This window comes from Hippocampus guttulatus, chromosome 10 (assembly GCF_054856545.1).
Source record: "Hippocampus guttulatus isolate MCC_2025c chromosome 10, RoL_Hgut_1.0, whole genome shotgun sequence".
NCBI lineage: Eukaryota > Metazoa > Chordata > Actinopteri > Syngnathiformes > Syngnathidae > Hippocampus > Hippocampus guttulatus.
In genome coordinates, this window is record NC_141270.1 from 3,524,084 (window position 1) to 3,539,221 (window position 15,138).

A 15,138-nucleotide genomic window follows, 5' to 3' on the forward strand; every position below is an offset into this window, starting at 1 on the left:
GCGGGGGCGGGCACGTCGTGTGTTTAACAAAGTAAATGTCCATTATTAATACTGTACAGGATAAGCCAATTTTGAAAGAGAGGCACTTAAATGGTGACATTATTTATTTATAAGCACCGTACACCAGTTAATGGAATTGGCGGCCCCCGCTCTAAGATCCGCATCACAGCTTGAGGTCCACTTTGCCGTAATGCACAGGCCGAGAGAGCGAGAGAGAGAGAGGACCTTCCCAGTAGGGTCTTTAAGTGTCAAATATGGGTCAGTCTGCTCACGTTGACCTAGGGGGTGGTCAGCGGCCGAGAGAAATTCAGCTGTTAAGTGATGCCAACTCAACCGTCGGCAAATTCCTCCAAGCCTCGACTCATGCTAAGATGCGCGTCCAAGTGCAGCGCGATGCTCGCCAGCGCGGCTCTGGCCCAAAAAAAAAAAAAAAATCCATTTATTCTTGTCATGAACTCTCAACCAGACCCAAGCAGAGTTGAAACTCTCGTTAACGCCGAGCTCTTTCACTTTTTCCCTGAAACAGCTGCAAGACTTTTTTACCCCCCCAGAAATGACTCCACTTCCTTAATGTTGTTAAACGATTACCGCAGTTCGTCTTGGCCTCGCAATGTTTTCGTTTATATTTCCATCAGACTGCACTTGAGGGTTGGGCCGCACTGGTTTAAGCAGATTTTAATTGTGTGTTTTTTTCCTACCCACTCGTGTCAATTAAAAAAAAGTCTTTGTTCATGGTTAAAATGTTAAAAAAAAAAAAAAAACAAAAACAATTTGGCCACATGCAAACACATGTCTGGGCTGTTGTATGTCAAGGCAACAAGTCTGGCTGGAATACTTCAACTTTAACCCTTTCATGCACCCCTGTAACCTGATCACATGATAAGCTGTCCACAACTTGAAAAATAAATCAACAAAACTTTAAGTGACGAAGAATCAATTGTGAAAGAATCGATCGTTATTTTTGACCATCATTCATTCATGAATCATTTCAAGACCTAGCTTAATTCCAAATGATCCAAATCCTTGGAATTTCAGTCTCTCAACAGTACTCTCTAAATTCTATACCCACCTCCCCCACAAAATAGTTGAATCAAAGCAAAAGAATGAACACATTTCCCTTCTTTACAGACATGTTACTGTAGAAAGCGTTAAATGATTGTGCATTTTTAATAATGCCCTGTTGTTGAATAAAGGGATGGAAATGAAAACATTTTTTTTAAATCCAATTCACCAATTAAAATTACACGTATATGTAAATGACCAATTTCGAGAATGTATTGTAGCCCCCATCAGGCAAAACATTTTCAGCCAATCAGAAACCAGAAGAAAGCAACCATTGGATGTGATACAATGACAACATTGACTGGTATGGGGAAAAAATGCAGTGAAGAAATAGTAGTTTCCTCACCTATGCACCCCCCCCCCCCAAAAAAAAACCCACCATTCCTCACCTTAGCTGCAGTGGAGTGTGCCAAAAGTCTTTTGAGTGACCTAACTGTAGTTCGCATGTGGCCAAAACACACCGAAAGAAAAAGTATCGATTGTTTTAAAAGGACCTCTGTGTATCTTCAAAAACAAATTCCTTTCCCCATCTGAGTTCAGTAAAGTATGTCAAATGTGAGGTCATTGGAGAACCTTTAAGAAATTCAGTCCTGGAAAAAGCACAGTAATAACATGAGGTTGGGGGGGGGGCAGTTTTCAGTGACTTCAAGTTTGTGTTGAGGTGAAGGGCCAGGAATGCAAATATATGTCACGTATACAGAATGTATACGTGACAATGGGTGGACCTATTTTATGGCAAAACAAAATATTTTTTCAGTATGTTTCTCTCATTCTGGAATATGATTGAGCTGAAATATGAAACAAAATCTCATGTCACAGTCGAAAAATGACCGAAAAGGTGGTGTTTTTAATAACCCACCTGGATGTGCGACGAGTGACCAACCAATTGCAAAGTCATCGATTGTCAAAACCTTGCTTAGTTTAAAACAGTCCTAATCCTCAGAATTTCAGACTTTTGTGCTTTATCAAAATAAAACATTATTTGAAAAAGAATTCTCAAAATGTTCTCACATTTATGGACCAAACCAGCAACTGAATTTGAATTCATTTGAAAATGTTTTAAAATTCATTTCATTGATTAATCAACAAAATAATCAAGAGATTAATCGATGATTAAAATGTTAAAATGGTGATTAAATAATCACCACTAGTGTGACTGAAATGGTTGTTGCATTTTGAATTTAGAGCCATAAAGAGTTCCTGGGTAAAGTTTTTACTTGTTTGTTTGTTTGTTTGTTTGTTTGTTTGTTTTTTGCCTGTCAGAATCTTAAAGAAAGCCACTCCTTGAAAAAGTCGAGTAAGAACACAAACAGTCTTGAGTTTTCAGTGACCGGCGTGTGACTTGAACCGTAGATTCCCTCTGGATGAAAGGCCAAAACGACACGGACGTGTGAAAAATGTTATGTCGGTCAAAATATCCCTGTTCCAAGTGACCGCTTGAACGTCTTTACATTTCTTTCAGCTTGTTTTTTTTTTTATCCTTCACGTAAAGCCGAGTGACAGCGGAAGGGTGTAACGTTGTACTCGCCCATGTCCCTCATAACAACTTCCATTTCACTCCGTAAATTATGTCATCCCGCGCCCGCGTGACCCCCGCGGGCATCCAGTTACACCCTCGTGGCGCATTTTAGCACAGGCTCAAGCTGGAATGTCGTCTTGCGATCGCTCCTCTGATCCCCCCCCCCTCTCCCCTGCCTGGTCTCCCCGCAGGAGCGGCGAGCCCCCTCCGAGCCTCCGCCCGGTCAACGACGGCTCGGCGGAAACGAGCCCCGAGTTGCGGCGCTGCGTCGAATGGCTCCAGGCGTACTTCGCCGATCCGCGCAGCGCTGGGAGTCTCCCGCCGCCCGCCTTTCACCACCCCGCCCTCGGAGCAGGTCTGTCATGGATAAATATTTGCAGAGCCATGGGCCGGGATCAGCCTTTCACTCTTAATTGTCAGTTACATCACTTACACTCACTGGCGCTCTGTGTTTATAATGAAGTATTTTATAGCTGCAAGAGAGAGAGCGAGAGAGGGAGGGGAGAACAGAACACGGAGCTGTAACTTGGTTCAGTAATCTGTGGCGGCTCTTAGCACGCGTGTTAGTCTTGGCAAGCTTTCCCATGATTCTTGGCACATTCTTTGAAACTGATCGAATTCCACTCTTGACATTTTCAGACAGGAAGCGCTGTTCCCCCCCCCCCGCGCTCTGTTTTAATGAGAACATGTGAATGGTGGTAAAGTTTGAATGAGCTTATTGTCGGCGGCGGGCAGCCACCTCGGCCCTCGGAATGAGTGCGGCACACAACAAAAAATTGCGCGTCCTTTTTACGCCGCCCGTGTGATTGATGCGTGGCCTCACAAGCCATTTTCGGACTCGGCGTCGCATGAAAGATCCTCCAAAGCGCTCATTTTGACGCAGAATCACACATACACGCGGAGGTGGGGAAAAAAAATAAATAAATCTAATGTATGCATTTAACAATTGTCTGCCTTCCCTCGCAATCAGGCCTCACTTTCCTTCTAATTTCATGCAGACCCGCAGTGCTTGAGTGATGGCATTTTCAATGAGCAGGTACTCCGTCGAGACGCCCCCCCCCCCTCCCCCCCCCCCTCCCGTATACAGCTACGGAGTCCCACGCTCCCGCAAAGGCAATGCAGAAATACATCAGGACCAATTACGATATCACCTTTCAGTGCGATTCCCTTTGCCACCAAGTGCTTGTGTACCAGCCCCAGGCTCTTTCAAATCGCATCTCATCTCAAGTCTTTGGGGTTTTAATTAAATTTCAGGATAGATGGAATTCTTCATTAGTACCTGATCTGAATAGGTGATTGTGCTGCGTTGCAGCTCGCCTCCCTCGCCTGTTGTTTTGGGGCTCGGTAAATACAGTTTTTAGGGGCCGATTGCTCTCAGTAGTCGCAACCGCGGTCCACGCGTGGTTAAAAATGTTAAATGTTTGCATCAAGAGGATTTGTCTTTTGAGGAAGGACAATGGAGGGATGTGTTGTTGGGGTTTTTTTTCTTGTTAATTCATAAAGATGAGGCTTTGGCTCATCGTCGCACGACTCATGCTTGGGAAGCGAGCAAGCTAATAACAAAAAAAAAAACAAAACAAAACAAGTTTAATCAGGTCATTATAATGTGTGACAGCCAACTTTAGTTTGCTCGGTTATCTATCGGGAGAGCCTCGATGCGACAGCGATCTCGCGACTCTTGTCATGTAATATTGAGTTGTGACCTTCGCTTGAAGTGTTGCCATGTTTATTTACACGTTTCTGACAAAACAAGCCACTTTTCATATTAGCTGTCACCATATACCTGAGCCGCAGAGGTGACATGAAAGGAGAGCCGAGGTGCCGGTTTTTTCCACCGCGTCAGACGCAAGATCACACGCAACTTGGGTCCTCTGAGGTACCGAGGATGGCGAGTGCGTGCACGTGTCGTTCGCGTTCGGCTGTGCGCGCGCCTGCCTGTGTGTGTGTGTGTGTACACCCCCCCCCCCCACACGCATACCACCTCCAGGAAAATACAGACACCATCGTGGGTTCTTAAAACGATGCATATTCTTATCTCATTAATTATACATCCATATGTAACAGACGAGAGGATCTTAGTCTCGGTAAGCGGCGCAGGGAACGTGCGGGAAGGGGCTACGGGAGGTTGGTGGTGGGAGGTGGGGTTGGGGGTGGGGGGCTTACAGGGGCGCTCTTCAAAGCCCAAATGACTGCGTTCCTCCAGGAGCCTGAACCTCCCCCTGTGCGCAGCAGCGCAGGGCGAGATGAGACACTCACCAGGCCTCGCCCCTGTGATGTGGAGAGGAATTAGGGAAATGAACGTTTTCAGAATATCGAATAATCAGAGAATCATCAGCACCCCCGTCAGCCTTCAAACGCGCCGATCCCTCAAGACTCGAGAGACACTTTGACTGGGAGTCAAAGTCTTCCCTCCCATTAGACACAAAGGATAATGAGGTAGCTGCATTTCCACCATTGTCGTTTTTTTTTTTTTCATTCTCTCGAGCGTGCCTGACGAGGTGGTGACTGTCAGCTCGAAGTCATCTCACTCAATCCATCGTTAGCGCGCTTGATGTGAATTCACTTTTATTGTGAGTCCGCCCGTCCCTCCCTCGTCCAAATTGCTCTCATATCCAAAATAATGAGCAAATCAATCCTTGGAGTTGATCGCTTCATAATGACGAGATCCCTTCGATCCGGATCGGGCCGCCTTAGCGCCTGGCCTCCTGCCGGGGTAATGACCTGTGACGTAATTATGGGCATGTCTGTAAACATGTAAGTGGTTCCTCTCAACTTTTATTTAAACAATTGACATCGCTGTACCCCATCTAAAGAGGGTCCTGACCTCAGACAACAGCGTATTAGTCTCTCTATGAAGTACGGGGCTAGGGGGGGGGACCGCTGTGATGGGCTCTCTTCGAGCGACCCGTGCGAAGCTTCTGTCACCGACGCTGATGAGGGCACAATTCTTTAACCTTTGCAGTCGCCCGGGAAAGCCTTCCGGGAAAAGCGGCTGCCCGGAATTAGTCGTGAGGGGATGGGGACACCCCCTGCCCCCCCCCCAAAAAAAAGTAAACAACATCAAGTGCTTGTTGCTGCGTTTGGGGTTAAAACGTTGACTTTGCGTTGTTTGCAGGGAAGCGCCGACGCGGGATCTGTCATCGCTAAAGTCTGGGCAAACTGTCGTCTGCACATCAGTGATAGAGCGAGATCAATATGCACATCATGCAGGGCCAAAAGTGACTTAGTTTCATGTGGGGGGGGGGGGGGGGTAATGCATAAAGGAAATTCAGGGGGGAAATGTGCGAGGGGGGTTGGGGGGACGTATCCTCCCTCGTCATAGCGCTGGCTCCGTCTGTGTAAGAGCCCGTCATCTCGTTGACAGCGTGATTATTACCTGAAAAATTATTAAACAGTACCTACGGGCCTTGTTCAAGACAAAGAACTCACATGGGTGCGCATCAATCAAATGTATCCCCTTTAGGTTTTCCACTTATTCCCCCCAGTTTAGGCAAATTGCCTCGTTGCCGTGGCTTTGTGGAGCGGAGAGTGACTCCGAGGTAGCGAAGGGAGCCTGGGGAGCAAAGGATGTTCACTCTGTAGAAGTGAGACAGGGGTGTGACATGTTTTCACACAATGCCAATTTAGGGGAGGATTTCTCCGCCATCACTTGTCATGTGCTCCCTTCGACCATATAAATGAGAGAGAATGGAAGATCGCTAATTGAATTTTCATGACTGAGTACACGCGCGGGCGTGTGTACACGAGACAAAGTTCAGCCCCTCTTGATAACGAGACCATTGTTCCCGCGTCGTGTTCTCTTGCGCGCAAAGTGTTGTTCGCCCGCTACAAAAGCCTCGGCGCCGTCGGAGCGTCTCAATTTTTTTTTTGTTTTTTTTCTTCCGCGTATGCTTCAAATGCCTCGCATCTTTTAAATTTATTATTATTATTATTTTTTATCAATGGCAGCCTCGACAAACCTCGCCGCCACTGCCTGGTAATCTACGAAAAAAGGAAAAAAAAGAAGATAAAGCTACTGCTAAAGTGCTAATGAAATCAGAGCTGTTAATGTGGCCGGTTAAGCTGCGGATGATTTGAAGAATTCTGCCATTTAAGCGGAGATGATATAATGAATCTACTCTGAATAGAAAGCAATTAAAAGGACAAATTGGTCTGATTAACCTCAAAGTCATCCCGCTGCCACAAATGGTATGCAACATTCAAATTATTATTATTAAAAATCTGGAGCAGATTTGCCGTCTTTTTGGCCTCTCTTAATCCTTTTAAATGAAGGAGCCAACTTTTTTAATTTTAGCTGTGACCTTTCAGTGCATAACCTAGATTTCCCCCCCCCCCCCCCCCCCCTCCTGCCATGGAAATAATTTTCTCACATCAGCTACTGTACCGTATTATTACAAGTGCTAAGGTCAAATGGAGGGACTTGCGCATATTTAGCTGGGAAACGGGTACTCGATGGCAAATTAAACCTTGATGAATGTGTCAAACTTTTGATTTGTGTACTGAGGTGCGGCCATCCGTGTTGCTCCGAGTGGTTATTTCGGTGCTCATCTCTTGTCAACTGTCACTTTGTTGGATGAAATGAGGAAATCAGATCTTCATCTCCTCTTTTTTTTGTCCCCCCCCCCCCCCCCCCCCTCTTTCCTGCAGACACGTTCACCAGTCGCGTGCTGAACGTCCTGTTCAGGAACGTGAAAATCGGGGAGACGGTCTCCTACAAACGCTTAGCTGAGATGGCAGGAAACCCAAGAGCGGCGCGAGCAGTGGGCGGGGCCATGAGGAAGAACCCGGTACGTGTGATTGACGAGTTTCCCATTCCCACACTATTTTTATTTTTTTGCGTTGGTGTGATGATAGGGATGATCTGGAATTGCCCCCACTGTGTGCGGACACAGTTAGGCTTTCAGCAGAAAAGAAATGATAGTGAGACATTTTGACTTGCGTTGTTCAGCAACGAGCAACTGTAAGTTGATTGATGAGCACAAGCGAGACATTGCGGTTCTTGCGATGAATACGGACTCATTTCGTAGCGTAAAATTAGTCGACTTAACGTCATGTCGCTACTTAAGATATGTACTTGCAGTCTAAACACCAGGCCGGTAGATACGACGCCACATTTGAATTAGATCCAATATGGCGGTTGAATCTGCCTTCATAAAAATGACAGCGATCAATCATGAAAGGTGTTCCTTTTACAATGGGCTGCTGTTGTGTTTGTATTTTGCGCTTTTGTCGAACTCCACTACGTCATATTTGGAGATGTTACAAATACTTTAGTTGAAGTAGCAGCTAAATCCGACCATATAAATAACAAATGTTGTCCAGATGAAGCGGGGTCAGCAAATTGAGAACTGCAGTACGTATTAACGGTGCAAAGATAAATTGACAACAAATCCACGATCAAATCAATCGACGATTTTGATAATTGATTCAAATTGATCCGATCGTCGTGCCTTCAGCCTGTCAAAGGTAAACATTCCCCGAATTTCTGTGATCCTCTTAGAAAGCAGATTGATTAATTCCATTTGTGTTGAAACGAGACATTGACTAATCTGGTTCGACTTCGGAAGGCGTTCATCAAGATTGTTTCCTCTTTTCTGGCATGATGCAGACCAAATAATATTTTTGGAATAAAGGCACGGAAAAAAAAAATTACAATTTCATTAGTGTACCTAATCTTGTGACCGTTCAACTTTTTGGGCCCTACGACACATCTACAGACAAAACAAAGCGTCGACATCAATTAGAACAGTATTAGAAATGGTGATGCAATACAAAGATAAAATATACAGTATGTCCAAGGGAGAAGCAGATGAGGGGGGAGGAAAAGGACAACAAGCAGGATTTTGAGCCTTCACCGCACTCTTCCACCTTTTTTACCGTAATTCTCAGCGAGGAAGCTTTCGGCCCCGCACGTCTTTGGCCCACGTGTGCCAAACGGAAAGCCAGGGGGTAAGTGGCATGTCTCCTTTTGATCAAACCCTTTGATCAAAAGGCCGTTTAGCGGTGCCCGTGTAGCGCTGTGGGCACCGCCGGTGTAAGACGGAGAACACCTCTCGTAGACAAATGGAGTCCAGCCACATCTTCTTCCCGTCTGACGGTTTCACATTATGTAACTTTTTTTTTTTGTACATACTTTATTAGGTACACTAGCCAGTGGCATTGCTTCTGGTTGGCTGAATAATATTCTCTCTGCAGATTTTATTATTATTTTTTAAACACACATAGACGCACTTCTTCACCTTTTGCTGAGGGGAGGATGGGAGCCTGAGCCCTGAGCCACTGATACTGATCCAGAGTCCGATTGTCAGTGTCAATTACTTGTCAGCAAGCGCCGCTCCGCTCGGGTTTCGGCTGCGAAAAGCTCAGTGTGCTCAATCGATCCTCGCCTTCTCCGTGGCGCTCGTTCCTCACCAGGATTTGAGTATTGATAAGCCCGGTGCGGAGCATCTTCACACATCCACCGCTAAACCTCCATCACCTGCCCCCTCGCCGGCGCAGCCCACCCCACCCCACCCCACGCATTCAGGAGGCAGATCCGAAGGCCTTGAGGGTGCCCTGCGCTCCTTCCAAACCCGGGGAACAATATTGATCTGAATACTGGAGCAGTATTTCTCTGTCTGCAAGGTTAATCTGGGGCTCGGAAAGTTTTATTGCTGTTGATATGGGAGCGGGTTTAATGATGGATCTGACGCGAGGCGCGCAGCGCATCCAACTTTTATATGCCGCGGCAGCCATCGGGTTATGATGGACCAGAAATTACGGCCACGGCGCAACCTGTTTGGCAGTGACATTTTATTTAATTTTTTTTTATTTTTTTGGGAACGTTGACGCCAATCAATGGAGGAGCGTTGGAAATCATCGCCGTGATTCACGGCGAGCGTTGCCGCCGCCCTTGTTCCGAGTTTACAATGATCGAAGTGTTTTAGGCTGGCTCGTTTAATCTTTCTCCAGCCATTTAGTTTACAAAGAAACCCGGGACCCCCCGGCAGTCGTCGGCAATAAGAGTAAACGCTCCACCGACTTCCTCTTTTTAATGATCACAGGGTTATCAGATCTTAATGTTGACACCCTCTCGATTGAATATTCATCCTGCTGGTGTTTTTGCCCATTAATTTTTGATTGCTTCTTTGCTTTACACTTTGAAAGAGTGCGGAGAAACCTTTATCGCCGTAGACGGCGCCATCGCCGCCAATGTGCGATGTCGCGCCATCAAAACCCGGACCGCTCTGGATACTGGCAGCCGCGTTTGTGTTTTTTTTTTAGCGTTCGCGCAGCCGCAAACGTGCAAATTCGCATTGTCTGCGCGCCGCTGACTTTCAAGTTGCGCCGTTTATGCGATAAATCACAGGCGCTTTCATACATAATACATTTCGACCAGGAAGTGCTTGTCAAAAGAGAGCGACTCCTCACCGCCCGTGTCTACTTTCTGTGTTTTCCCGCTATTTACACTTCATAGGCTCCTTCTTAAAATTCAATTCTCTGCAGTGAATTGCAATATAGGGGCGGTTAAAATAATAATAATAATAATAATAATAAAAGAAAACAAAAAAAGGCAGCCAAGATAATTGTACCTTTCCAGAAAAAGATAAGACATCAAAGCAGGCTTCGCTTGCGTGTCGAGATGTGCTTGCACAACATTTGCAAAAGTTGCACGTCCGCTTCCTCGGGGATGAATTCTTCTTTTGTTTGCCCGCGCCAGATTCCGCTCATCATCCCCTGCCACCGCGTCATTTTGAGCAGCGGCCAGAGCGGCCCGTACATGAGCGGCAGGGGCGACCGCCTCAAACAATGGCTGCTGGCCCACGAGAGGCGGCGCGAGGAAGGCTGACGCACGACGGACGCCAACTGTATCAAGTATTTAAGAGGTGGGAGCAGGGGGGGGGCGTGGAACCCTCCACACACAACCACACATAAAACAAAAGGCGCAAAGTTGAGTGTGTACGTACTGTAAATATTCAATTTCATTTCATTTAAAAAAACAAAAATAATCTAAGAATAGAGATGCCTGCATAGTTAATGTGCTCGCGAGTTGCTGCAGAATTAGAATGTACAAAAATAACTTAAACAGAGAACAGTCTGAATTACAAACATATGCTCCCGTGGGCCTCCGCTGCGTTTGCCAGATAGTGCTTGGAATGGTTTTTCTAAAGAGTTATTATTCCCTTAAAAATATGTCTCGCGTATTGTTGTTGTTGTTGTTATTATTTCTTTCTTTTCTTTTTTTTCTTCCTGAGAGCAGAATTAGTCTTTGTACCTCTCGTTGTTTTTTTTTTTAATTTCCTGCCAAGCGAGTGCTTTGTTCGACATCCAGCGATAAAGGCTCCGAATTTTGCCGCTACAAAGCTTTGTAGTGGAGTATTTGTTTTGTCTCCATTTAGATCGCATTGTTTGCCCCCCCCCCCCCCGGTCTGAAAATCCACCTCCAATCGCTGATGTCTTATGCATTCCATATAGACGCCTTTTCAAATCGACGTGTGTCAAATTAGTGCTTTTCATCATTTTTAATTGCGTTTATTTACAATAAAAAGTTGACTGCCTTGGGCTCATTACCGATTAGGCAGCATGTCCTTCTTGTGTGTTCGAGGCGTGTGTGCAGAGCCGCTCTCTTTTCTGCTCTCTCCGAGTGGCGGCTTTTCCATTAGAGGGCAGTACAGAACGGCAAAACTGACACCCAACATTTCAACCTGGAATTCCTTCTTGCACATTTGATCCGCAACTTACACGTTTGTATGTTATTTTATTTCCCCGCGCAACCGCCTTTAATCCCTTTTGAGAGGCGTTATTTTATCTCGGAAGGACCATATGGAGGGGGCAGCGGGAAGTCCGTGGGTGTAAATTTGCGTGTGCTCGCGGCCGCGCGTGTGGTTCGACTGAACATTTCCAGTGCTTTTGTTGCGTTGATACTTTCATTCCTTCCTTTCTTGATTCTTCTCACTGTCTAATGCAATTCCGGAGTGACCCTGACGCGCCCGTAGTTATTCCTACTCTGTGCGGCACAGGTAGCCTAATAATTCACCCTCCCAAAATAACCTCGGCTCTAACCTTTACTGATCCAATTCCAGTGGCCCTCCGCTTGAATACATTTCAACTTTTTTTTTTTTTCCCCCTTCCCTGCTGCATTTTTGAATTCCTCATCCGACCGAGCTCTCGCCGCGTCGCCGGACTGGCTCGCGCCGCCGCTGTAGCGCCGTCGGTAAGCGCGGACGTCGAGGCGGCAGACAGGCAGATGAAGAATGAGAGCCAGTCTGTGGTTTCACAGAGGGCTAATGATGCCTGTGGTGACTACAGGCTACAGTCAGCCCCCTAACGAAGGGAGTTGTGACACAGCCACAAGGGGTCCCATTTAAGCCAGGCACACTCTGAAGTGCACTGTAAGCACCCTCCTTTTCTTTTTCTCTCTCTCTCTTTTTTTGCTTGTGGCTAACTAAATTCCGCGGAATGCTACAAATTTAGCGAGCAGAGTTGCTGCTGTCTGGAGCCGCTGAAAACAAGTCCAGCATCAAAGCGTCAGCCATGCTGCCAGTAATTGGCCGTGTAATTGCTCAGGTACCCAAGGCGCAATATATTAAATATTTCACACCTTTTTTTGGGGGGGGGGGGTTTAAACATACCCTATGATATATTAGTACGAGCAGTATTATTAGTGTTTTATGGTTTTGGATCTCCAACAGTGAGAATTCCATTAAAGGAGGCTGAGTTCATCTCATCAAGCGAAAGCTTTAATTTTGCCCTAATATCGGCCCTCCGTTTCAGTGTGCATGAGCGCGTGGCCACGCGTGCTCTTGGGCGCACATGTGAGCGTCCATATGTGTGTGGGTGAAGTGGATGATATTGAGTCTGACTTCATAAATCACCCAGACACTGATAAACTCCCCATGCACCCACACAGCGCTAATGGGCAACCCTTAAGGAGTGTGAGTGTCTCGTGCGGCGTTTGATTCAACATTTATTAACCCCCTCACATGCACTCACGCACACACACACACACACACACACGCACTCACGCGCATGACATACACTCATTTGAGCCCCCACAAAGAATATGTTTTGGTGTCGTTGCTAGTGCGAGTTCATATTTTTGACCCGGCCAGGTTGCATTAATCACCGACGGGCGCGGTGAGAAATATCTGAGCTTATAGCGCCGCAACAACAGCAGCCTCGACATTTCCCAACGTTGGTTTCCTTCTCATAACTTACATCCTGTCTCCAACTCCCCACTTACATTTCATATCCTGGCACCCCCCTCCTCATTATAGAACAATTTTCTCCCCCACATCAAATACAAACACACTCCATGCTTCCGTGTCTTTGCTCCTTCTACATGTCGGCTCATAACTCTGCAACCTGCTCCCCCTCGGTAGAAGCGTACAAACCCGAGCGGGGTCCTGCAACCACGTCAGTGATTCATTCATGGCAGCTTTTATTATTTCCAAAAAGTTTGCAAGCTTTTTAAAAAAAAAAAAATATATATATATATATATGTATAATGATAATAAAAAGAATTAGAAACTTTTTGGGAGCGCGTTAGGCAAGCTGAGATCAGCAGAGTGCTGCTGGGAAGCCGGAGGAGTGTTTGCTATGCAGATAGTCCAGTCAGTCAGCCAGTCAGACACGGGAATAGATAGCTTGCGTAGACAGACTGAGACTTGGCCGCGCTATCGGGTTTCCTCCCCCTCTTGTCTGTCTGCCGGGACCGCCTGGCCTCGGAGGCCCTGACACCGAGGCACCGTGCAGCCAGCCACGACAGCTGCCACGGCAGCCTCTAATACCGAGGCGCGCCGCCGTGCTACGCTTGCCGCCACAAAGAGCAATATCATCGCAAAACACGGCATCCTTTGATGCCCTTGTAATGATCTTTGTGTTTTGAGAGGGGAAAGTGGGATTCTTGGAGACTTGTCGGCTTTCTTTTAGAACAAAGAGCCCCCCTCCGCTCTGCTTCGGATGGTCATGATGAGATGGAGCAGGAATAAATGAGAAAGTAAAGGAAACTCTGATGGCTTTAAAGTGCGTGAGTGTGTGCCAGTAACCTTGTATCGGTATGTCATTGTAACCTTACGAACTCGGCAACAGAACCGCCGTTCTCTAATTAGGAGCGGCTGATGAAGGGCCGCATTACATGGGAGCCTCTCCCGGCACGTATCAATCTTGAGCCTGCGTTGTGGTGAGGAGAGTGTCTGAGCCTGGAGAAAGTGCAGGTCTAGCCTTGGTCCTGTTGACGGAGGGGGGCGGCACTTCAGAGGCTCCGGGACCCCGTGGCACCAGTCTCTCCGGTCCCCCCCCCTCCAGACAGACTGGGAGCATCTGGGCTCTGTCAGCGCCTATGGCCCCCGCAGACTGCGATCTATATGACGGGGAGAATTGGATCAGAGAGTAGTTGGGGTGATGGTGCTGGGGGGTGGTGTTGGGGCGGGGGGGAATATAAGCCAGATTCCTCAGCCCCATGTGCAAAATGCATGCCAGTTAGCATCATAGGTAGCGTGTGCGCGCGTGGCGGTGCGTGCGCGGCTGCCGCACCGATAGCAGGTCAGAGTGATTAATTTTGCATGATGGGAGATGGAGGCTATTGATTAGAGGCTAAGGCCGGAATAAGTCCTCTCTATAAATTGTCCAATTAAGTATTAATTAAAAGTGTGGCGCTGGAAATATTCAAAATAAAATAAATAACACATCACGGCGTATGCAGATGACATTGACAGAAATCATTCCAGAGATGTGTTTTGAAAGCGCTCTGTGATGTGAAGGCGTAGATGGAAGCTGATACGCGCGCTTGCCAAGACTAATTAATCCATACACTAAATTAGGAATATAAATTGTGGTCCCGATCTAACAAGGTCAGTTTTAACTTCTCACTTTACACTTTATTTAACTGTGCAAGAGAGGGGAAGGGGGGGGGGGGGCGGCTGGGCGGCGGCAGAACGACGCCCTATCCATGCCTTTCACTTATTATGATTGACGATTGATGATTAAGTCCTCCAGCTGACACACACCAGCAAAGCCGGTGAGTTGGAATTGGATGTGACACATACACAGTTCTGCGTGTTAGGTAATTCGTTGACGAGGGGCCAAATTCATTTATGGAACAGCGGTATTGGCAGGCGCGGACACTCTCTGCAAAAACAACGATAATCACAGAGGTTTGGCGCGGCGTGACAAGGACTCTTCAGGGAAAGGCCCTTACACGCCGCTTTGTTGGCCGCTCCTTTTCCTGAGACGTTGAGGGGGGGGGGGGGCAAAACATTCGCCGCTGTTCCTAAAATGAGAGCGACTCGCAGCGCTCGATGCGCAAGGTGCGCGTGATGTTTTCAAGACGGAACGTGGAATAGAAAAGCCCCCCGTACACAAATTTCTATACATTTTTTTTCTTCGCCCTACTCATTTAACAACAACAACAAAAAAAAAGTCAGTCGGAGAAATAAAACACAAGGGGAGGAGAGCCATTTAATCTCCACTCGCGTTCCCCATTTTTCCTGCTAATGAGCCTTATTGACAATCAAACAGAAGCTGTCATCCCCCAGGATGCAACACTCCCATCCCCAGCCTGTTTGTCATAGTGTCCT

General features: G+C 46.9%; 1 protein-coding gene across 2 annotated transcripts in view; it reads left to right on the plus strand.

The window, feature by feature from the left end:
* The window catches only part of LOC147198930 (methylated-DNA--protein-cysteine methyltransferase-like), a 118,181-nt gene that overhangs the window by 13,320 nt on the left and 89,723 nt on the right, over positions 1-15,138 (plus strand). For both annotated transcript variants that reach the window (XM_086122051.1, XM_086122050.1), the window contains exons 3-5: positions 2,773-2,936; positions 7,229-7,368; positions 10,281-10,446. In XM_086122051.1, the coding sequence (XP_085978177.1) occupies positions 2,773-2,936; positions 7,229-7,368; positions 10,281-10,409 (433 nt within the window). In that variant the 3' untranslated portion in view covers positions 10,410-10,446. The remainder of the gene's footprint in view (positions 1-2,772; positions 2,937-7,228; positions 7,369-10,280; positions 10,447-15,138) is intronic.